Genomic DNA, 24092 nt, shown 5'->3' on the forward strand with positions numbered 1-24092 from the left:
GTGTGATCCTTCCACACTCCCTCTCAGGGAGGATCCGCGCTGCCAGGTGAAAAGAAGCGGTTGATTGGCTGGACGTGTGTCGGAGGAAGCACGTGATAGCCTCCACTCTCCCAGATGATCTGACTGTGGGGGGTAAGTGCGCAGCGACCAGGAAGGGGATTGAGAATTGACATACGACTAACATTGGGATGGGAGAAAATCGGAGGAAAATAGAGGGGGGAAAAGATAAAAAAAAATAAAAATAAAATAATGGATTATAGCCAGGTCATGATTATTATTCGTTCTTTATTTCGCCACAAAGAATGTATGTTTAGATTTTTTTGGATGTTGTAATGTAGACCATCTCACAGAGGTGGAATATGCAATTTAAATATATATTGGCTCTACCACCGGTTAAAAAAAATATAGATTTTCTGTGATGGGAGAAAAACATTTGACCTCCCTACCTTTACCCTCATTGAAGAAACATCTATGAATGTGCAAATTGGCAACAAGCAGCCATTGATATTTACCAGGAATTTTGAGTCGGGCGGATTATATTATTTAAAGACACGTAAACACCTGCTCAGCTTCCTGTGTATGCTGAAGCTAAATGTGTCAAGTCACCACATATTGGACCGTGATAGGTTCAACCTATTTGTGACATCACACATGCAAGTCAGATTTCAGGGAAGTACAGAGAACCTCTCCCTCTCCTGGAGAAGAATGTGAAAAAGACACTCTGGTGACACATTCTGCACAAATCTCAATCTGTAAAGTCAAAGTCAGCACAGTGAGTGAAGGGTCTTTAAGCCTCGGGGGAAGAATCACATGATGTGACGCACAATCACATGGAACATATAATCACATGTAATACACACTCACATGTGGCACACAATCACATGTGACACACAATCACATGTAACACACACTCTCACATGTAACACACTCTCACATGTGACACACAATCACATGGAACACATAATCACATGTAACACACTCGCACATGGAACACACAATCACATGGAACACACAATCACATGTAACACACACTCACACATGTAACACACAATCACATGATGGGACACACACTCACATCGTCACATGACACATTTTTCTGGCTGCTCGAGTCGGCCTCCGTTACATGTATACACTGCACAGGAATCGGAAAATATCTGATTTCTAACCATAGTCATCCTAATGTGTGCCAAACTAGCTAACAGTAATGTAGCTTGCAAAATCAAGATCGTTTTATTACATTTTTATATATAAAAAAAAATATTTATATATATATATAAAATCTGGGTTGCATAGAGTTAAAAATCTAATTTCTTTGTTCTCGTGTCAACCCAGCCCGGGTGGAGTCTCACAAGCCCCTTTCATCCCACCTTGCCTGGCTAGAGGGGCGGTGCCTATGGCCGTCTCGTCCAATCAGGATTAGAAGTAGGGCACGAGGAGAGAAGCTTTGGGGAATGGAGGAGGAGCTTAAAGGAACCCGCCAACTTTTTGGGGAAATTTGCTTATTTGCCATCTACCCTGGAGTTAGACAAGCAGATGCTATACCCTTTTCTTCTCTGTGCATGCATTAGGCTTAGGGAACAGCCGCACCGTTAGCCTAGCTTAGCGTCATTCACTGGGAGTAAGTGTGCCAGTGTAGCCTAGTTCCCAACAGTCACGAAATACACTCCCAAATACAAATCCAAAACGTTCCTGTAAACATGTTCTGACCTGTGTATTTACTGTGTAAAAAAATATATAAATAAATAAATTAGACATTTTAGTTTTCTAAGCAGATATATACTCTGAACAACATTTTGCCGAACCACTGCTGCCTGGGCGCAGTGATTTCATCACCTCAAAAGCCCTGTTGTTTTTTGAAAAACGGGGCTTTTGAGGTGATGGAATCACGGGGACACATGCAAGGGACTCTAGAAAGCAGCCACTCCTCTCTTCTCCTCTCCTCATGTCCTCTCCTTTATTCTATATATTATCACATCCATGCTTCTCTCTCTTTCTCTTTGTCTGTCTCTACAAGGCCCTCCCACTAACCATAAGAGCTTGTTGTTCCCCCCTAGAGACAGACAAGATGATAGATACGTTTTGACAGAGCACTCCACCAAAAAAGTTAATCATTTGATGTGAAACCAAGAATAAAATAATCTGTTCTCTCTCTCTTGCGTTAGGGGAGACAGGCCACGTCACGAAATGTGTGATTTCTGACGGTTGATCATTTAAAGCTGGAGAAAAACAACACCAAAATGCAATAATCCATGTTTCAAATGATCCCAAAGCGACTCGTCCAACCTCTCCATGCTGTCTAAAGTGATCCATGTGTATATGAATCCATTAGGCCTGTCCCAGACTAAGGATTTGTATAGGCCAAAATGTGCCGATAGTCGACTGGCAGTCGACTACCCCCCGAATGCAATTTATTTTTATAATAATTATAAATATTATTATAATTTTTTTTTCATTCTATTTGGGCTGTGGGGGTGCTGTCTGAAGGAGTCAACTGAAGGCTTACATCTTGATATTTGTCTACTCTAGTGTGTTCATTAGACGGGTGAAATCCTCTTTCAGTGCCTCTGTGCCCATTTTCTTAGGCAGTTAGCCTCGCTGGTATGCACGCCATTAGTGTTAGCCACACTTCTAGGCCTCTTTGCTTTCGGAAAGGTTGATCCCAATTTTCTTTTAAATATTATACTTTTTTTTCCTTTTTTTTTTGCATTCGACTAAGAGGTTGGCAATCGACTACGGCTCTTTTCGATTGATTAGTCGACTATTCGACTAGTCGAGGTCAGCCCTAGAATCCATTAATAGAAAATAAATAAATGCAGGATTCCTTACATACAGTAGTAACCATGGGCAACAACCAGGAAGGAGATGGCATTATGTTCACAATTTAACTCGAAACAAAGAACCATATTCTATTTTGACTTTTTCTTTTCTTGACAGCCCATGTATTCGCTGTTGTAAAGCCAATCCAAATCACTTGTGTCAATATGGTACATGGCTTGAAAGTATTTAACCTCTACTGTCTTTAACTATGAACGTATCCCAAAAGTAGAAACATAAAATGAAGTAAAGTAAGATGGGTAATTTTGTAAGTATGACCAAGAGAATATTTTCATGACGTGGTACCCTAGATCCCACTGTGTTGTCCAAATAGATCTTTCTCCAGTTACCAAGTTCTATCTCACACACAGAATGGTCTTGACACACTTAAAGGGCAGTTCACACAAAATAAAAATAAAGAGTTTCCGTGTGATTTGCCTAGTTTTGGAGATCTTAGAGAGGTCTGAAATCACTCCAATACAATGGAGCTGCACACAAAGCACAAAACAAAAAATAAATGTGAAAAACTCAAAAAGCAATGTCCAGAAATCATGACCCGGTTACTCAAGACAATTCACAGACCTTGTTGTGAGCATGCAGGGACTATTTTCTACCAAACGACACCCCCATTCGTTATTATGATGGGTGTACTTTGGTAGAACATTTTTATTATTGTAGTTGTTGTGGTTGTAGTCGTGGCTGTGGTTATTGTGATGGTGGTGGTTGTTGTTGCTGCTGTTGTTATTTTTCAGTTGTTTTTTTACTTTCTAAAAGATGGAGTCAATGATTCTGGAGAAAGATTGTTGATATTTTGTTTACATTACGCTCAAACTCTCTCTTGCTGATTGACCTTGTGTCGTGTGGCTCGGTCCAAGTAATTTACAGAGCCAGCTGGCTGTGTCCAGTGCACACACAACAACAACAACGTGACAGCTAGCGGACCGTGAGGAGATATTCGTGTTAGAATCACTGACTGCACCTTTAATGTTCTATTCATCTCATACTAAAAAATCAAATGACCCGCCTTCATTGCTTTCAGTGTATCACAGCCCTCAAAGGGGAAACGGCACTATTCTCCATTTCTGGAATGGGCCTTCATTAAAGGTCTCTAAACTCCACCTGGTGCTTCTTGTGACGTGGCCTTGGCTCTCTATAGCACAGGGGCAAGCCTGCCAGCAGCCCAGCTCCAAGTACTCATTCAGAAGCCTGTACTGTATTATTAGCTCTGCTATGCTGTGTTGGGAGCAGATCTGGTCTACTGGCTGAGTTTAGAGAACAGGTTCTATTTTATTGAGCTTTTCAACAGAGTGAAGTCAGATGATTGATGTTGGTGTTGTGTGTGTTTTTGGTGCTGTGCCGCTTATAGGGAGTTATGGCTCAACTCACTCCATTCCAAAACGTAAAAAAAGGTCTTCAAAAGTAAAAAAAAAAAAAAAAAAAAAAAAAAAGGTTTTATAAAAAAAAGTTCACAATTGAGTGACGTGAGATTCAAGATGTTTTAAAAACAAAAATTGGAAACGCAGAATCTCTTTTGTCCATTAACCTCGGCTCTGTGGCAAGTGGATGTATTGGGGTTTTGAAAGGAGAGTGAATCGAGCCCGGCTCTCTCTCTCTTCTCTCTGGTAACAGTTGGCGGCGTGTCGCTGACCTCTGTCTCTCCCCTCAGGCTCTGCCCCTACGTGGCCTCTGCTTATAGTGATGTTATTCTTCATATACGCCGTCATCGGCATGCAGGTAAGACGCTCCTCTCCCATCTCTCTGCCCCCCCCCCCCTCCCCCCTCCATGTCCTCCCCCTCTCCTTTTCTCTCTCTCTCTCTCCCCCTCTCCCCCCCGCTCTCTCTCTCTCTCTCTCTCCCCCTCTCTCTCTCTCTCTCTCCCCCTCTCCCCCCCCTCTCTCTCTCTCTCTCTCTCTCCCCCCCACGCTCTCTCTCTCTCTCTCTCTCTCTCTCTCTCTCTCTCTCTCCCCCTCTCTCTCTCTCTCTCTCTCACATCTCTCTCTCTCTCTCTCTCTCTCTCTCTCTCTCCCCCCCGCTCTCTCTCCTCTCCCCCTCTCTCCCCCTCTCTCTCTCTCTCTCTCTCTCTCTCTCTCTCCCTCTCTCTCTCTCTCTCTCTCTCTCTCTCTCTCTCTCTCCCCCCCCGCTCTTCTCTCTCTCCCCCTCTCTCCCCCTCTCTCTCTCTCTCTCTCTCTCTCTCTCTCTCTCTCTCTCTCTCTCTCTCCTCTCTCTCTCTCTCTCCGTTCTCCAGCCAGCCCCGTCCCGTCTGTGTCCTGACGTCTTGTCGTCCAGAGGTTCTGTCCGTCCGTCCGTTTTCTTCTTCTTGTTTTCTCCCCACTTCCTTGTTTTCCCTCCTCTCCCTTTGTGGTGCTGATCTTATTCCTCTGTCTCTGTTCTCTGTATCAGTGAGTGGAGGCACTTTGTTTTGGTTAGTTGTAGGATGTCCGATATTATCGACCGATATCGGCAGTAAAATGTGATATCGGAAAATATATATTTATAAAATATATATATATATATATATATATATATTTTTTACATGTATTTAACCTTTATTTACCCAGGCAAGCAAGTAAGAACCAATTCTTATTTTATTTATTGTCAAAAGTATGCATGTTGGTTTAATTCAACAACAAGAGATATGTAATGTTAATTTTAACTTTTTTGATGATCATATTTTGCACAGATAATGCTTACGTTTAGAAAGCCTTTTGAATGCATCCAGTGAAATTATTAGTTACCTGAAATTATTCCGTTTTTTTTTGGGGGGAACCCCTGCATATATCGGTATCGGTTGATATCGGTATCGGAAATTAAGAGTTGGACAATATCGGAATATTGGTATCGGTAAAAAAGCCAATATCGAGCATCCCTAGTTAGTTGGGTCTTATCCGGTGTGCTAACCCCTCATTTCCTGTGTGGCTGTGACCCCCCCCCCAGATGTTTGGTAAGATAGCGCTGCGGGACAACACACAGGTCAACAGGAACAACAACTTCCAGACGTTTCCTCAGGCCGTGCTGCTGCTCTTCAGGTGAGCAAACACTCTTCATGACCATCATCATCATCATTCATCATACATCATCATCATCATCATCATCATCATCATCATCATCATCATCATCGTCGTTATTAGTACGATCATTCGAATTCCGAATATATACCATGAGTAAAGTAAAGTAAACAGTATACACAGGTGCAGTATACACACGGTACCCTAATTGGCATGATATCATATGTTGTAGTCTGTGTTCCGGTTTTGGTAGTCAGACACAGTTAGTGGTCAGACACACCTAGTAGTTCTCGAGTTCTGCCACCATTAGTTCTCCGGCTGCTGGCAGCAGTCTCTGCCCACGGTTGTCGAGCCTGATGGCCGCTGTCCACTATAAGGACTGGCCCGAGGCGGTTAGTAGGTGTGTCGGGTGGGGGGTGGCGGGGGGGGAGGGGGTATGAGTCTGTCGGCTGAACGTGCTCCCTCATCTTGGCTAGCATCCTCATAGAGGGGAGGGTGGAGGAGGGGTTCTCATCCTTCCCCAATGCCACCACCTCTAGTCTGACCAGCTCGACTCCAAACAGCTTGTTCAGTTTGTTGGTATCCCTTGAGTTGATGTAGCCCCCCCCCCCCCCCCAGCATAACACGGCAACGAAGAGGAGAGGATGCTGGCCACTACAGACTGGTAAAACGACTGCCAGCAGTTTATTGCACACATTGAAGGACCTGAGTCTCCTCAGGAATAACAGCCCTTCCTCTGTGTTGTCTGACCAGTTGTCTAATTTGTTGTTCATTTGTACTCCAAGGAACTTGTATGGTCTCCACCAAGGGGGCTCGTCTTGCCTCACTGGTAGTCAACCACCAGCTCCTTGATCTAGCTCATTTTGAGTTGGAGGTGGTTGTTGTCGCTCCACCCTACAAAGCTCTCTACCAGGGCTCTGTACTCAACCCGCATTATCGTCTGTGATATATAGATAAGTTACTTATAATGGAGAGGTCATCTGAGAACTTCTGTAGCGTGGCACCCACTCGAGGTATGCGAGAAGTCGGAGGTGTAGAAGGTGAACAGGAAGGGTGACAGCACAGTTCCTTGGGGGCGCCGGTGTCGCTCACCAGCACATCAGAAGGACTGTCCTTTAGTCTGACGTACTGCAGTCTGTTGGTGAGGTAGTCCTTTATCCAGGCCACCAGGCCAGGCTCCAGCTGCATCACCGTGAGCGTCTCTGCTATGGGGTCCTCCACTCCAATGTTTGCCTGGTGTGCAAACTGCAGGGGGTCAAGGGGGTCACGCACCAGGGGCTTGAGGTGTTGCAGGACCAGCTTCTCAAAGCAGGTCTTTAATGACATGTGACATCAGAGCGACGGGCCTGGAATCATAGGGGGTGATAGGGCGTCCCTTCTTGGGCACCGGGACAATGCAGGAGGTCTTCCAGAGCTGGGGCACCCTCTGCAGCCTCAGGGAGAGGTCGAAGAGGTGTTGGAGCGGTGGACCTGTATGCCTTCTTGACATTAGCATACAGCAGGTCCAGTGTCTTGTAGGTCACATACTGGGTGAAGTTAGTCGGGGTCTTGTTGAATTTAACACGGTTGAAGTGGTTGAAGTCCCCATTTTGATGAGGTTCTACTATACAAGTCAAGTGAAGTCATTTATTTATAAAGCACGTTTAAAAACTCAAGAGCCGGGGGCGCCCTCGTGGCGCATACCATAGTGCCTTGCGCACCTACGCGGCCGACCCGGGTTCGATCCCAGCTCCCGTCGTTATTTGTCGCATGTCTTCCCCACCTCTCCTCCCGTTCGCCCTCTCCTCTGTCGGTCCTGCGTGACCAATAAAGCTGTAAAAATGCTAAAAAATTATAAAAAATAAAAATAAAAAAAAACTCAAGAGCCAACCAAAGTGCTGTACAATCAAAGCATAAGATCAATGTCCTAATATAAAATACACAAATACAAAAAGGCACAACAGGACAAGACGGTACATTCAGAATATAGGACAACAATAGGCCAACAAGCGGATAGGGAAGCACAAGGTACAGTATAGCACACAGGGGACAGAGGAGCACAAGAAGAGATACAAGAGGGGGGGCAGGATACAATTGCATGGGAGTGTGTGAGTTAGGGTGTGGGAGAAACAGGGTTAATTGAAGGCTAGGGAATAAAAGTGGGTTTTGTAGACAGGCCTTACATGTCTCCAGCGAGGGGGCAGATCGAATCTCCAGGGGTAGCTGGTTCCACAGTTTGGGGGCCATGGCCTTGAAGGAGCGATCGCCTCTCTTTTTGAGTCTGGTACATACCTCCTAATATACAAACCGGTGTGCCTTCTACTATACAGTACATACCATTAGGCCTTCGACTATTATACTCTCCTACTATACATACCGGCAGTTGTTCCAGTTCCCTTCGCAGAGGCTATGCCCTGTGTTGTTCGTGATCATGGTAAGACACTCCATGCGGGGGACACAGGCTTGACCCCCTTCATGGAACACACAAAACACCTTTCTTCCTGTCAGAGAACTACAGCATATTGTACTAGCAATATGTTTTCTGTTGTTGTTGTTTTAAGAAGAGTGAGCAGTCTACTCCCCTTAATATTTTTCTTTACTAGACAGTACTGTAGGAAGGCTGAGATGGATACAGAGTAGGGGAGACACAGGAGAGAAGGTTCTTTATTGAGACAGTAGGAAGGCTGAGAGGGAGAAAGAGTAGGGGAGACACAGGAGAGAAGGTTCTTTATTGAGACAGTAGGAAGGCTGAGAGGGAGACAGAGTAGGGGAGACACAGGAGAGAAGGTTCTTTGTTGAGACAGTAGGAAGACTGAGAGGGAGACAGAGTAGGAGACACAGGAGAGAATGTTCTTTATTGAGACAGTAGGAAGACTGAGAGGGAGACAGAGTAGGAGACACAGGAGAGAAGGTTCTTTGTTGAGACAGTAGGAAGACTGAGAGGGAGACAGAGTAGGGGAGACACAGGAGAGAAGGTTCTTTATTGAGACAGTAGGAAGGCTGAGACAGAGACAGAGTAGGGGAGACACAGGAGAGAAGGTTCTTTATTGAGACAGCAGGAAGGCTGAGAGGGAGACAGAGTAGGGGAGACACAGGAGAGAAGGTTCTTTATTGAGACAGTAGGAAGGCTGAGAGGGAGACAGAGTAGGGGGAGACACAGGAGAGAAGGTTCTTTATTGAGACAGTAGGAAGGCTGAGAGGGAGACAGAGTAGGGGAGACACAGGAGAGAAGGTTCTTTATTGAGACAGCAGGAAGGCTGAGAGGGAGACAGAGTAGGGGAGACACACGAGAGAAGGTTCTTTATTGAGACAGTAGGAAGGCTGAGAGGGAGACAGAGTAGGAGACACAGAGAAGGTTCTTTATTGAGACAGTAGGAAGGCTGAGAGGGAGACAGAGTAGGAGACACAGAGAAGGTTCTTTATTGAGACAGTAGGAAGGCTGAGAGGGAGACAGAGTAGGAGACAAGGTTCTGGCTGGATTTGTTCCCATGGGCTTCAATAAGGGGTACATGTAGTTCCAGAGGCAGGTGTCTTAACCACTAAACCATCTCTTGGCACTTGTACTAGTAATAATAATAATATAGTCTACTTCTATCTAGCCAAAGATATAGGATGATGTAAAGAAGGATAGAACAGGTATAGGATGATGTAAAGAAGGATAGAACAGATACAGGATGATGTAAAGAAGAATAGAACAGTTATGATGCTTCAACATTCCTGTTTCTATTCCCACTTTTTAAAATTGTTCAAGCTTTGACGTGTAAACAACCGTGTGTGGTGTGTGTGGGTGGTGTGTGTGTGTGTGTGTGTGTGTGTGTGTGTGTGTGTGTGTGTGTGTGTGTGTGTGTGCGTGTGTGTGTGTGTGTGTGTGTGTGTGTGTGTGTGTGTGTGTGTGTGTGTGTGTGTGTGTTTGTGTATGGATACATATGTGCGTCTGCATGTGTCTATACATACATTGTGCATGTGTGCGTGTGTGTGTGTGTGTGTGTGCGTGCGTGCGTGCGTGCGTGCATGCGTGCGTGCGTGTGTGTGTGTGTCTGTGCACATCAGGTGTGCAACAGGTGAAGCCTGGCAGGAGATCATGCTGGCATGCGCGCCCCCTCGGCCGTGTGAGAAGGGATCGACCAATGAAACCAGCTTGGCCCCCGAGGACTGTGGGAGCCAGTTCGCCATCATCTACTTTGTCAGTTTCTACATGCTCTGTGCCTTCCTGGTAAGAGGGGTGGATGGGAGGATGGATGAGTAGCTAGATGGATGAGTAGAGGGATGGATGGGAGGATGGATGAGCAGCTAGATGGATGAGTAGATGGATGGATGGATGGATGGATGCATGGATGGATGGATGGATGGATGGATGGATGGATGGATGGATGGATGGATGGATGGATGGATGGATGATAAAAAGTACTTAATTTAATATAATCTTTACTGTCAAAACCACGGCTGTCAGAATGAATTTCAATATTCAAATGACTAAAATAAAGGGACATAATGCAAAAACAACAGTAAATAATTGTATCGATATGGACCGTCAAATTATAGCTGACAGTCTGCACCTTGATTTTATATATATATATATATATATATATATATATATATATATATATATATATATATATATATATATATATATATATATATATATATTATATATATATATATATATTATGATTACGCCCAACGTTGAGAGTACAAAACCACATTACAACATAGAAAATGTGAGCTGCTATCCATTTTTTTTTTTAGAACTCACTGTATATGAGTTAATTATTTAGAATAGATTTTGATCATGAATTGTATCATCCTCAGATCATCAACCTGTTTGTGGCTGTTATCATGGACAACTTTGACTACCTTACGCGTGATTGGTCGATCCTGGGGCCACATCACCTGGACGAGTTCAAAAGGATCTGGGCTGAATATGATCCAGAGGCCAAGTAAGTCTGTCTGTCTGTCTGTCTGTCTGTCTGTCTGTCTGTCTGTCTGTCTGTCTGTCTGTCTGTCTGTCTGTCTGTCTGTCTGTCTGTCTGTCTGTCTGTCTGTCTGTCTGTCTGTCTGTCTGTCTGTCTGTCTGTCTGTCTGTCTGTCTGTCATCCGATGTCAAAATAAAGAATCTAGGTTATCTCCGTTTCCAAGATCTCGAAATAAAACTGGCAGTTTTACACACTTCATTTAGAAAAGCCATTCAAACTTCTCAAGTTTCTTCAGATGATGAAAAAAGACATGGTCCAAATGTATATGAATTGGAATGGATGACGATTAGCGATAGTAAAAAAAATAAATTGCGTCATTTACCTGCCAACGTTTTACCGGATCAATCCTACCCATTTAACCATGATCCTGCCCTACTCTCTCTTGGCACGGAGTGAGTGTTCTGAGTAAAATGCTGATCGGTGTCGACCAAAACGCAGAGCAGCCTTTTGTGTGACACCAAGTGAGCAGCGCGGACATCCGCCCTGAGTCCGCTTTGAGTCCGCTTTGAGTCCGCTTTGAGTCTGCTTTGAGTCCGCTTTGAGTCCGCTTTGAGTCCGCTTTGAGTCCGCTTTGAGTCTGCTTTGAGTCCGCTTTGAGTCTGCTTTGAGTCCGCTTTGAGTCCGCTTTGAGTCCGCTTTGAGTCCGCTTTGAGTCCGCTTTGAGTCTGCTTTGAGTCCGCTTTGAGTCCGCTTTGAGTCCGCTTTGAGTCCGCTTTGAGTCCGCTTTGAGTCCGCTTTGAGTAAGCTTTGAGTCCGTTTTGAGTCCGCTTTGAGTCCGCTTTGAGTCTGCTTTGAGTCCGCTTTGAGTCCGCTTTGAGTCCGCTTTGAGTCCGCTTTGAGTCCGCTTTGAGTCCACTTTGAGTCCACTTTGAGTCCGCTTTGAGTCTGCTTTGAGTCCGCTTTGAGTCCACTGCCACTTTGAGTCCGCTTTGAGTCCCCTTTGAGTCCTCTTTGAGTCTGCTTTGAGTCCCCTTTGAGTCCTCTTTGAGTCTGCTTTGAGTCCGCTTTGAGTCCTCTTTGAGTCCGCTTTGAGTCCACTTTGAGTCCACTTTGAGTCCACTTTGAGTCCTCTTTGAGTCCGCTTTGAGTCCGCTTTGAGTCCGCTTTGAGTCCGCTTTGAGTCTGCTTTGAGTCCGCTTTGAGTCCGCTTTGAGTCCGCTTTGAGTCTGCTTTGAGTCCGCTTTGAGTCCGCGCGGACTTCCGCGGAGTCCGGTCCACGTACGTTCCGCCCCACTATGTGAGGGCCTTTAGTGTGGTGGAACCTGGAATCAATCAATGATGCACGTGGACAGATCTTCATGATCAATATGTATTATGTAGGACACATGAATCAAGTACAAATAAAGAGGTCAATGAGAGAAATGTGCTCCCATTGTGGCCACCTGGGATACACTGAGGAGGACGAGGAGGTCACCTGAGCCTCATGTGGCTCTTGAGGAGGCGTGGGGGCTGTGGGGCCGTTGGCTATTGTCTATTGTCTATAGGCTATTATCTCGATCAGACAATGGGATTTTGGATTCTTCCACAGTAGGATGATGCATCTATGGGTCTTTCTAGTATAGGGGAAGGATAAAGCTTAATGCATCTCATCAACCTTTATTTATTCTCGAAAAGACAATTGAGGTCACCCTAATTTTTTATGTTGTCGAGACTTTACAGACATTTTAATGCACACATTTCTACAATATAACAATAATACATATTAATAACTATCTATATAGTATAAAATGAACATAGGCATAAAATCAGCACACTGATTGACAGAATAAAAACAATGCAACAATGTAAACGTGCAGACTTAATAATGGCATAAAATAAGTACAAAAGGTGCGGCCGGGTAGCGCAGCGGACTAAGCGTATGTCTACCACCGCAGAGACAGTGGGATCGAATCCAGCTGCGGTACCTCCGGCTTGGTCGGCCGTCCATACTGACACAATTGGCAGTGTTAGTGGGTGGGTCCTGGTCTTTGTAAACAGCGACTCCTACAGTTCGGTCGGGGCGCCTGCACAGCGAGGGAAGGATCTGGGAGAGGTAGTGTGACCTTCCACACGTTACACTCTCCCAGTCCGCGCTGCCAGGTGAAAAGAAGCGGTGGGCTGGCTACACATGTGTCAGAAGAAGCATGTGATTGTGATAGTCTCCGCCCTCCCAGACCGGCGGTAGGGGGTAGAGTGCGCAACGACCAGGAAGGGGATTGGGAATTGCCATAACGACTAACATTGGTATAAAAATGTAAAAGAAAATAAATAAAAAATGGAGGGTGAAAAATATAATACAAAAAATTCAAATAAGTACAAAAGTACAATGTCGCTCGAAGGCATGTGAACCCCCCCCCCCCCCCCCCCGGAACAGTCAGTTCCCCCCAAAACATCCCACACAATCCCTACCACATCCCCATCCAAGACGCACGTGCCTCACAGGGAGGACTTTACTGTGACGCTTGCTGTAGACATAGGCTATAGGTATGAGTAACGTTACAGAACCACACATAGTCCATACCACACAGGTGGCCTGCATGCATGATGAAGACGCACATATTGAAATACACATGCTCAGATTAACCCATCTGATCCAACACTAAAATTCACACACAACAGTCCTATTAACACATAAACACACGGATGAACCAATACCGAACAACAAGTCCACGACCAAACACATCGAGTCTAACATTATTATAGGCAAATGCAACATTATCACACACCAGTCAGCACCCTGGTCAGTACTAAAAGAGTGACGCACCCACACGCGAGACAAGCGCAACTGCGCATGTAACCAACGCACAAATAATCATACCATAGACATTTTATAAATGAGCAATAATGATAATAATACAGCTACTGTAATTAGGAAAAGCAGGTCTTACCTTAACACAGAAGCGACCACGAAGGCCTGGGATCAGCTGCCTGCGAGATGCCTCCTCACTTGCTGTTTTAAAGAGGCGCGCTAAAGCAGGGTAGTTATTCCAGACTTTTACAGTATTAAAATTACTCGCCACCCACCTGATGGTGAAGATCTGCCCAATTCTCAAAATCTGCATGTCACAGAAGTAGTAGTCCCCGCAGGCAGCAGGTGTAACGTTGTTAGCGTCGCCAGCAGTCAATTTAAAATGGTCTGCGATTGAAGACGTAGATCTATGCTCCTACCGGCTCCTGGGTCCGTTTGAAACGAAAAACGAACTATCAAAACGAACACGGACCCTCCTGCTCGGCCGAGTCGACTGGCTGCTTCGCCTTCTTTGTAAAACCAAAATTGGTTAGAAGGCTTACTTCTTTGATTTTTCGTTTAACTTTCGACATTATCCTGAATACCTGTATTTTCTTTCTTTTAAAACGGCGGGTGAAGTTTGATTTGTGCCTGCAGGCTGCAGCGCCGCCACGCTCCAAATGGTAATTTCAAGAATAGCATCCATGTCACCATCTATTGAACCAACGGTGAATTAGTGCACAAATCCTGAATCGTACATCAAAATAGCCAAATTTTACGCATTATACACGATGATGCCGATACAGAAAATTACAGAAAAATTTGAAATGCATGGCAAAAATAGCATTTATTGTCACTATTTTAGAGACCCCCCCAATAATTCACAAATCGTGTTTTCAAGGGAGCTGATGTCTCATCTAGGGGAGCCATGGCTCCCCTAGCTCCCCCCTGGTTCGCACCCGCCGCGCCACTCACATCGCCATGTACGGCGACGGGAATGCCACCCCTGCGGGCCGGATGATGCATCTATGTGTCTTTCTAGGGGGGAAGGATAAAGCTTAATGCATCTACGTATAGCCAACACATTTTGAGGGACTCAAAGTGTGTTTGCACCACGGGGACCAGGGTTTAAGCAGAAGATCTGGAACCCCCCCCCCCCCCCCAAAAGACCCTGCTCTGGGGGTAGGACTTTTACGAAGTGCAGGAACTTTGGGGCTGGTGCTCGCAGCACTGAACATTCTGAATGGTTGAGTACTCGCAGCGTTTAATTTCAACCAGTATTTTCCAAGATCTGCAGCACAAACCATTTCAAACAAAATCACCCCCAGCAAATCTTTTAGCCACATCAATAGTGTGCTGTCAGAACAGGACTAAGTTTGTAGGTTAAGTATTTAACAAGACATTTAACGTCCATTTTGCCAATGTCACCACCAGGAAATGCAAATGTGAAATGCATATTATAAGCTGATAAATCTAGTGATCTATGTGATCTATGCACAACAGTGATTATTGTTTCCAGCAAATATCTTAGTTATACGACAACATTGTGTAAGCAAAGCAGGTGAAGGGGATTGCAGGTTAAGTATTTAAAGATCACTATTGTCTATTACTAGGAAACTCAGGCTCAGAGAAGGTTGTACTCCAAACAATCTACTGAGCCATGTTTGGAAAATACGAGTCATCTGGACGCCTGTGAGTTGCCAGTGTGTATTACACGGTCTGTTACGCGTTCCTGTTCAATGCGAGGTCCAAGCACTACTAGAGTATGCACTGGGAACATTGGTGTGTTCATTTAACCACGATCACGAAGATGTGATCAGAGGAAATTGTCCTTCCATATTCTAGTGACATGCTGGAATGCCTAGAGACCTTTTTCACACGTCAGTGGACTCATTGCTTATCTTCTACCGCGTTGGAAACATAGAAACGATGGGCCGAAGGAACAATATAAAATGCATCTATGTGTCTTTCTAGGGGCAGGATAAAGTATAATGTGTCTATGTGTCTTTCTGTCTGTCTTTCTAGGGGCAGGATACAGTAGAATGTGTCTATGTGTCTTTCTGTCTGTCTTTCTAGGGGCAGGATACAGTAGAATGTGTCTATGTGTCTTTCTGTCTGTCTTTCTAGGGGCAGGATACAGTAGAATGTGTCTATGTGTCTTTCTGTCTGTCTTTCTAGGGGCAGGATACAGTAGAATGTGTCTATGTGTCTTTCTGTCTGTCTTTCTAGGGGCAGGATACAGTAGAATGTGTCTATGTGTCTTTCTGTCTGTCTTTCTAGGGGCAGGATACAGTAGAATGTGTCTATGTGTCTTTCTGTCTGTCTTTCTAGGGGCAGGATACAGTATAATGTGTCTATGTGTCTTTCTAGGGGCAGGATACAGTATAATATGTCTATGTCTCTTAATGAAAACAAAAAAAAATTATGGTATTTGGTGGTGTTCCTACCGACTGTGAAATTAAACTGAATTTAAATGAAACCGAAATTGAAAGAGTATATGAAACAAAATTTATTAGGTGTGATTATAGATCACAAACTCTGTTGGAAGCCACAATATATCAAAGGTAAATTAGCCAAATCTGTTAGCATTCTGTACAAAACAAGGGAGCTGTTAAACCAGAAATGTTTGCATATATTGTATTTTTCACTTGTGGTGCCATACATGTCATATTGTGTTGAGGTCTGGGGGAATGTTTATAAAACAAATATAGATCCTATTATTAAACTACAGAAAAGAGCTATTGGAATAATAAATAAAGCTAGTTACCTTGAATCGACAAATCCATTATTCATAAAGTCCTGCACATTAAAATGTGTAGATATGGTTTACATAAAAACCTTGGAGATCATTTTTCGTGCTAAGAGTAAGAACCTACCAGCTTGTATTCAATGTCTCTTTCAACCAAGAGAAGGAAAGTATAATTTAAGAGGGTTGTGTATTCTTAAAACATATAAAAAGGTAAGAACTAATGTAAAAGCTAGATGTGTTTCAATTTTGGGAGTTAAATTGTGGAATAGTCTTAGTGACGGGTTGAAGTTGTGTACCTCTCAGGGGAGATTTAAAAAGGCCCTGAAGGATAAAATAATTCAGGAGTACAGTTTTGAGTAAAACATCAAACATTTATTTTTCTCTTTTCTTTTTTCTCTTAAAGAAAAAGAAAAAAAGTATATCTTGCAGCATATTTTAAGTTTTTCTTTCTTATATTAATGTATATTTAGTTTTTAGAAATTGTAAAGGATAGGCAAAAATAAGCATGTGCTTCAGCCTATTCCTTTTTTCGGTCATTGAGTTTGGATTTTGTGTGTGAGCTTACTTTGAATATGTACATTTGTGATTTTTTCTTTTTTTTCTTTTCCTTTTGAAAGTCCACACATGTGTGTTTTTGATTTATCTGTAAACAAAGACCGAAAATAAAACTATTCATCATCATGTGTCTTTCTAGGGGCATACGGTATAATTCCATTATTATTATTATTATCCATACAGTTCCATTATTATTCATGGATGACACCAATCTCATAGCTACTCATCATGATTTCAAGTCCCTGATTGTATGCGTGAATGAGGAACTGAAATAGTCTCTAACTGGTTTCAATGTAACAAGCTTTTTTTTTTTTTTTTTTTTTTTTTTTTTTGTAAAGATGGCGCCGCTACGTCCGGCTGCCTGTCTGTGCGCTCCGTCGAGACTGTGCATACTTTTGTTAATATTTATAGTTTTAAGAGTTTTGTCTGTACCAACAGTAGGTGCAATTAATGTGTATGACCGTCAGTCACTAATAGACATTGGATTACGGGAAACTTACCGACTGGATTACTCTCTGGATCAGCTCTCTGAACCGCAACAATGGCCCGTTGAGATCTTGAGGACATCAGGACCAGATCTCGCCCCCAGGGACAAAGGACCCAGACGGCGAGGAAAGAGAGCTGGAGTCCGTAACAGGCTGAGAACCAGGCGGCACAGGACACCACTACCCAGTATATTGCTAGCCAATGTACAATCAATAGACAATAAACTGGATGACATCCGAGCAAGGATTCAATATCAAAGAGACGTTAGGGACTGCAATGTCCTTTGCTTCACCGAAACATGGCTAACACCGGAGGTTCCAGATCACGCGATTCAACCAGCGGATCACTTCTTTATCCATAGGAAGGATCGGACACAATCAGAGTCCGGTAAACAACGTGGAGGAGGTATTGCCTTCATGTTTAATAAAAATTGGAGTGATCCAACGAACGTGAAGGAATTATCCAACCACTGCTCCCCAGAACTGGAATATATAACCATCAAGTGTCGTCCTTTCTTCCTCCCGAGGGAGTTAACGGCGATCGTCCTGGTCGGAGTGTATATTCCACCGCAAGCCAACAACAACGCCGCGCTCTCCAGACTCCACGACGAGGTAAATAGTATACAAGCGACGAACGTTAACGCCGCCATTTTAGTACTGGGAGATTTCAATAGCGCCAATCTGAGAAAGGTATTGCCTGATTTCTATCAGCATGTGACTTGCAACACCAGAGGCGGTAACATCCTAGATCACTGTTACACGCAATTTAAAGGTGGCTACAAGGCTCATTCTGATAGTGGCTTTGGCAAGTCAGATCACGCATCCATTTTCCTTACACCAAAGTACAGACAAAGAATTAAAAGTACTCCCGTAGTCTCGCGAGAGGTGCAGAAATGGGATGTGACGTCAGAGGATACGATCCGGTCAGTGTTTCACAACACAGACTGGATTGTGTTCCGCGACACAGATAACATTAATGCCTACACGGAGACAGTGCTGGACTATGTCTGTACTAGGGTGAAAGAAACAATCCCCACTACCAAAATGAAAGTTTACCCAAATCAAAAACCCTGGGTAGACAAATCCGTCCGTGAAGCTCTGAGAGAGCGCACCAAAGCATACAATGACGGCCTAGTGGCAGGCAACATGAATGACCACAAGGTGGCGCGACACAACGTAAGGAGGACAGTGTCAGAGGCCAAACGGCGCTACAGGGATAAAATTGAACTCCAGTTTGAACAAGCTGACTCTAGAGCTATGTGGCAGGGGCTCAAAACGATGACAGACTACAAAGGCGCCTCCCTCAAACTGAACAGTGACATCTCCTTAGCAAACGACCTCAATACCTTCTATGCGAGGTTTGATGCTGGTAATAACAACACCAGCTCACAAGCCTCGGCAATGGGGGGGGGGGGGGTCGGCTGCTGATGGAGGCGCAGTGTTCAGGGTAACAGAGCATGAGGTGAGGCGGACCTTTAAAAAAGTGAATATCAGGAAGGCAGCAGGTCCGGACGGCATCCCCGGCCGCGTCCTAAAAGTCTGTGCCGACCAACTGGCCCCAGTATTCACTGACATATTTAACCTGTCCTTAGAACAGGCTGTCATCCCCACCTGCCTGAAGAAGTCCACTATTATCCCTGTACCCAAAAAATCCAAGCCTGCTTGCCTCAACGATTACCGCCCTGTAGCTCTCACCTCCATAGCCATGAAGTGCTTTGAGAAGCTAGTAAAGGGCTACATCTGCTCCTCCCTCCCCATCAACATGGACCCCCTGCAATTTGCATACCGCCCCAACAGGTCCACGGAGGACGCCATATCCCATGTGCTGCACACAGCAGCATCACACCTGGACAAGAGGCAGGGGAACTATGTGAGAATGCTATTCATCGACTACAGCTCGGCATTCAATACCATAGTCCCCTCCATACTCATAGCCAAGCTCAGGGACCTGGGCTTGGGCTATGACCTCTGCCAGTGGGTCTTGGACTTCCTGACTGGCAGACCCCAGGTGGTGAGAGCAGGCAACTGCACCTCCTCATCCATCACCCTCAACATAGGGGCCCCCCAGGGCTGTGTTCTGAGTCCCCTCCTCTACTCCCTGTACACACACGACTGTGTGGCTCAGCGGAGTAGCAATACAATCGTCAAATTTGCTGACGACACAGTGGTGGTGGGCCTGATCTCTGCCAACGACGAGAGGGCCTACCTGGAAGAGGTCAAGGTCCTGGCGGGATGGTGCCAGGAAAACAGCCTCTCCCTGAACGTCAGCAAAACAAAGGAGATGATTGTGGACTTCAGGAGGTCGGGGGTCAAGGACTACAGCCCCCTCAGCATCGACGGGGCACCGGTTGAGAGAGTCAACAGCTTCAAGTACCTCGGAGCCTACATATCCGAGGACTTGACATGGACCACACACATTAACAGTGTGGTGAAGAAGGCACGACAACGCCTCTACTTCCTCAGGCGCCTAAGGAAGTTCCAAGTCAGCCAGAAGATCCTTAAGAACTTCTACTCATGTACAATAGAGAGCATCTTGACCGGCAACATCACCTCCTGGTTTGGGAATAGCACTGCAAAAGACCAAAGCAGACTACAAAGAGTGACACGTTCAGCCGAACGCACAATTGGAGGGGGGCTCCCCACCCTCCAGAACATTTACTACAAGCGTTGCAAGGGGAAGGCTAAGAGAATTATTAAGGACTCGAGCCACCCGAACAACTGCCTCTTTGAACTGCTGCCGTCAGGCAAGCGATACAGGAGTCTCAAGGCGAGCACAGAAAGACTCAGAAGTAGCTTCTATCCCCAGGCCATCAGGCTGCTAAATGAATGAACACTACACAACAACAACCACCAAACACACATAGCACACACATCCACACGCACACACTCACTTTAAACAAACACACTGTAGCACCCACTACACACACTTTATAGCACACACCCACTTTAAACAAACACACTGTAGCACCCACTCCCCACACTTTATATTTATGGATGAAGGATTGCACTACAACTCGTACACCTTACTGTAAATTGTACCTAAAATTGTACCTCATCCCATTTCTGCTTTGCACTAGATAGTACTGTACATTAGTACACTGCATAGTATTGTGTATTGTATATTATATGGTAACTCAGAACATTGTACATATGTCTATACCGAACACTGTGACCTCATTTTCTTCTTCTAAATTCATGCTATATTATGTTATTATGTTATTTGATACTATCTTGTCTAGCACAGTCTCTGGAGCGTAACAGTAAGAAGCATTTTGTATGAAAGTATTCTGTACTTCTGTATGACAACTATTAAAGAACTTGAACTTGAACTACTCTAAATGTCAAAACATTTAACTTCATGGTCTCAAAAATAAGTACTACCCTAAAGAAGAATCTAAAATATTAATTAATGGAAATGAAAGTGCCATTCACAAAATGTTTAGGAGTTACTATAGATGAAAGGGTTGAATTGGCATTGACAATGTCTGCAAAAAGTCAATGATGATGCTTGGAATTTTGAGAAAGGTCTGCCCCATGATACATCCCTCTGCCCATCTAACCTTGTATTATAGCTTTTTATTTCCTTATCTTAACTACTGCAATATAGTCTGGGCTGCAACATATCCATCATATCTTAACAAATGAGTCATAATCCAGAAGAGGTTCCTCAGGATGATTTCTCACTCGACCAGATATGAACCATCTGCACCTCTGTTCCGCAAATATTCCCTACTAACAATTGACAAACTAAATACCTTTCAAACATGCTCATTCATATAAAGTTCATTAACAATAGGCAAGGTCTCCCTGATACCTACATAGTTTCTTCATCTTTTCATCAGAAATTCACTCAAATAAACTCCACTTACCTTTCTGTCGGACATCTAGCCATCAATTCAACATTAGCTTTAGAGGTCCTAAACTCTGGAACACTCTAAGTTCATCATTGAGGTCAACAACCTCCTTATCTTTACTTAAAAAACAATTCAAATCTAATTTAATTTAATCATAAATCATCGCATCAGTGTTACATCTACTGTATGGCTGCTTGTTCTTTTTCTTCATTATCATATGTTATTCTCCTCTCATTTGCCTTCTTGTACAATAATAATAATTGTTCTTGTTACTGACTCGTGTCAATCTTCCATGTTTTCGCTATAGTGACTGATGTCTCTGATCTTGTTTTGAGTTTATTTTCTAGACCATGTTTTCATGTATTTCGTTCATATATGTTTATGGACAATGGGATGGGAGTGGAACTTTGAACACTCCCTTTGGGCTTCGTTCCCTCCTAGCACTGTTTTCTTTTTTTTAATAATGTGATAAATAAATAAACTAAAATAAACTAAACTAAACTATGTGTCTTTCTAGGGGCAGGATAAAGCACCTGGATGTGGTGACACTGTTGAGGAGGATACAGCCTCCCCTCGGGTTTGGAAAACTCTGTCCCCACAGAGTGGCCTGCAAGGTAGGGTACTGTACACACACGCACACGCACACACACACACGCACGCACGCACGCACGCATGCACGCACGCACGCACGCACACACACACACACACACACACACACACACACACACACACACACACACACACACACACACACACACATTTTAAATACTTTATTTGAATCCACAGATCATATCACACATACCACCACACATACGTAGCATGTACAAGATATTGACAGGTTTGATATGCTTTTGAGGACATACTATGTATGTATGTGTGTGTGTACATCTCTGTATGTATATGTGTGTGTCGGTGTGCATGTGTATGTGTCCGTCTGTGTGTGTGTGTGCGTGTGCGTGTGCGTGTGCGTGTGTGTGTGTGTGCGTGCGTGTGCGTGTGTGTGTGTGTGTGTGTGTGTGTGTGTGTGTGTGCTCTCTCCCTGCAGCGTCTGGTGTCTATGAACATGCCCTTGAACAGTGACGGGACAGTGATGTTCAATGCCACACTGTTCGCTCTGGTCCGCACCGCCCTCAGGATCAAGACTGAAGGTAACACCAACACACACACATTAGTGTCTTTTGAGTAAATTGACACTCTTTGTCACACTGAGGGTCTCTAACCTTGAGTCTACTCTGTGATTAGATTATATTATATTAGTAAATTACACAAGCACAGTGCATCCAACCAGAGTGCAAATGTAACAGTAAATAGTAGTAATATACAATATACATGTTAGGGTGGCGTCTAGGTTTGAACCCAAGAGCAGAACACAAGGTGCAGGAGAATGAGGCGGTTTAGGGTATTTAATATGTACAAGGCCAGTCAAGTCAAGAGTTTTATTTGTCACGGCATACAAGTATACAATGAAATGCGGGGCTTGACAAGGTTGAAAATGCTGAATGTACAACAAGGGGGTTAGGGCTTGTGTCCATAGCGGACGTTTTATGAGTTGTCAGCTCCTTCCTGTCATTAATTTCTATGCTGGAGACGCGACAGGCGCGCTCCTCTTCCCAGCGCCGCGCCTCGCGTTTATGAGCTCTCGGCGGCAGCGTTTTTGGGCGGAGCGCTCCCAGCGCATAAAGTTGAAACTAGTTCAACTTTTGGAAAGGAGCGCGCGCTCATCAAGGTAATCAACATCGAGGAAGGGGCGGAGCCGTGGCAGTCGCGAGATCCAGGAAAACGCTCTGAGCTTTTTTTTCTTCTTTTTTTCAAAGCGGTCCGCCTTGAAAAGAAACGTCCGCTTTGGACACAAGCCCTTAGGAAGGTCACTCCATATGACCCCAGGCAGTGCAGTGTCCAGGCTGGAGACGTCCACGGGTGGGTGGGGAGTTGTCCGGGGGGGTGTGTGATCCTACAGTACACACAGAGAGAGAGCAAGGTTAGAACAGGGCAGGTTCAATGACAGAGGAAGCGTACAGGTTTAGAGTCCTAGTACCACGGTAGGTGAAGCAACACTCGGACGAGGAGTGGCAGGAGCGCAGGCCTCATATCCAGGCTCGTTGATGACATGATGAGTCTCAGGTGTGTAGGATGCGTGGGAATGAAGAGACAGGAAGCAGCACATATAAGGGCGTGGAGGCCTGCTGCCAGACAGGAGAGAGAGAGGCCCTGGCTGTGGTTGTAACAATACAGATGATTAAACTGGGTATAATGTGTGTGTGTGTGGTGTGTGCGTGTGTGTGTGTGTGTGTGTGTGTGTGTGGTGTGTGTGTGTGTGTGTGTGTGTGTGCGTGTGCGTGTGCGTGTGTGTGTGTGTATGTGTTTTGCGTGTGTGAGTAGGTAACCTAGAGCAGGCTAACGAGGAACTGAGGGCAATAGTGAAGAAGATCTGGAAGAGAACCAGCATGAAACTCCTGGACCAAGTAGTGCCCCCTGCTGGAGGTATGTGGGTACCACACCACAATGTGCCTTTCACATAGGACGTGACAACCGGCCATTATTTCCAATGGCTTGTGCCACGCCAGCATGGCGCCACTTGACAACATAAATATTCTGTCTCGGAACCGATATCAATTACTTATGCACATAGACAGATATCCATGGCTAATATAAATGTATTAATAAAACGTAGAAATGAAATACAAACAATGGGAGATCCTTGAAGCTAAGCCAAGAGGTCTGACCACTCCCTCCCTCCACTACAGTCACCCTGATACACAAAGGTGGGGGTTAGGAGGGCAGGGTCTTAAAGGTAAATGCCAAACATTATGCGCTTACCGTCTTCTCTAGATTCAGACAAGAAGATAGATACCAATTTCCTCTCTGTGCGTTCAGGAGAAAGCTATCTGTCTGCAAGCTTAGCACAAATGATTGAAAACAGATACAGACCACTAGCCTAGCTTAACACTCGCTAGGCGAGCTTGCAGCCGGA

General features: G+C 44.6%; 1 protein-coding gene across 1 annotated transcript in view; it reads left to right on the forward strand.

Annotated features, from left to right (window-relative positions):
* cacna1c (calcium channel, voltage-dependent, L type, alpha 1C subunit) overlaps nt 1-24092 on the forward strand; it is a gene marked incomplete at both ends in the record, with an annotated part of 188360 nt that overhangs the window by 151135 nt on the left and 13133 nt on the right. The window contains 8 exon segments of the mRNA XM_084331098.1: nt 4481-4498; nt 4501-4548; nt 5749-5840; nt 9849-10011; nt 10608-10735; nt 21639-21735; nt 22167-22269; nt 23501-23606. Of these exon segments, the coding sequence (XP_084187224.1) occupies nt 4481-4498; nt 4501-4548; nt 5749-5840; nt 9849-10011; nt 10608-10735; nt 21639-21735; nt 22167-22269; nt 23501-23606 (755 nt within the window).

This window comes from Notolepis coatsorum (assembly GCF_963971535.1).
Source record: "Notolepis coatsorum genome assembly, chromosome: 15".
Taxonomy (NCBI): Eukaryota; Metazoa; Chordata; class Actinopteri; order Aulopiformes; family Paralepididae; genus Notolepis; species Notolepis coatsorum.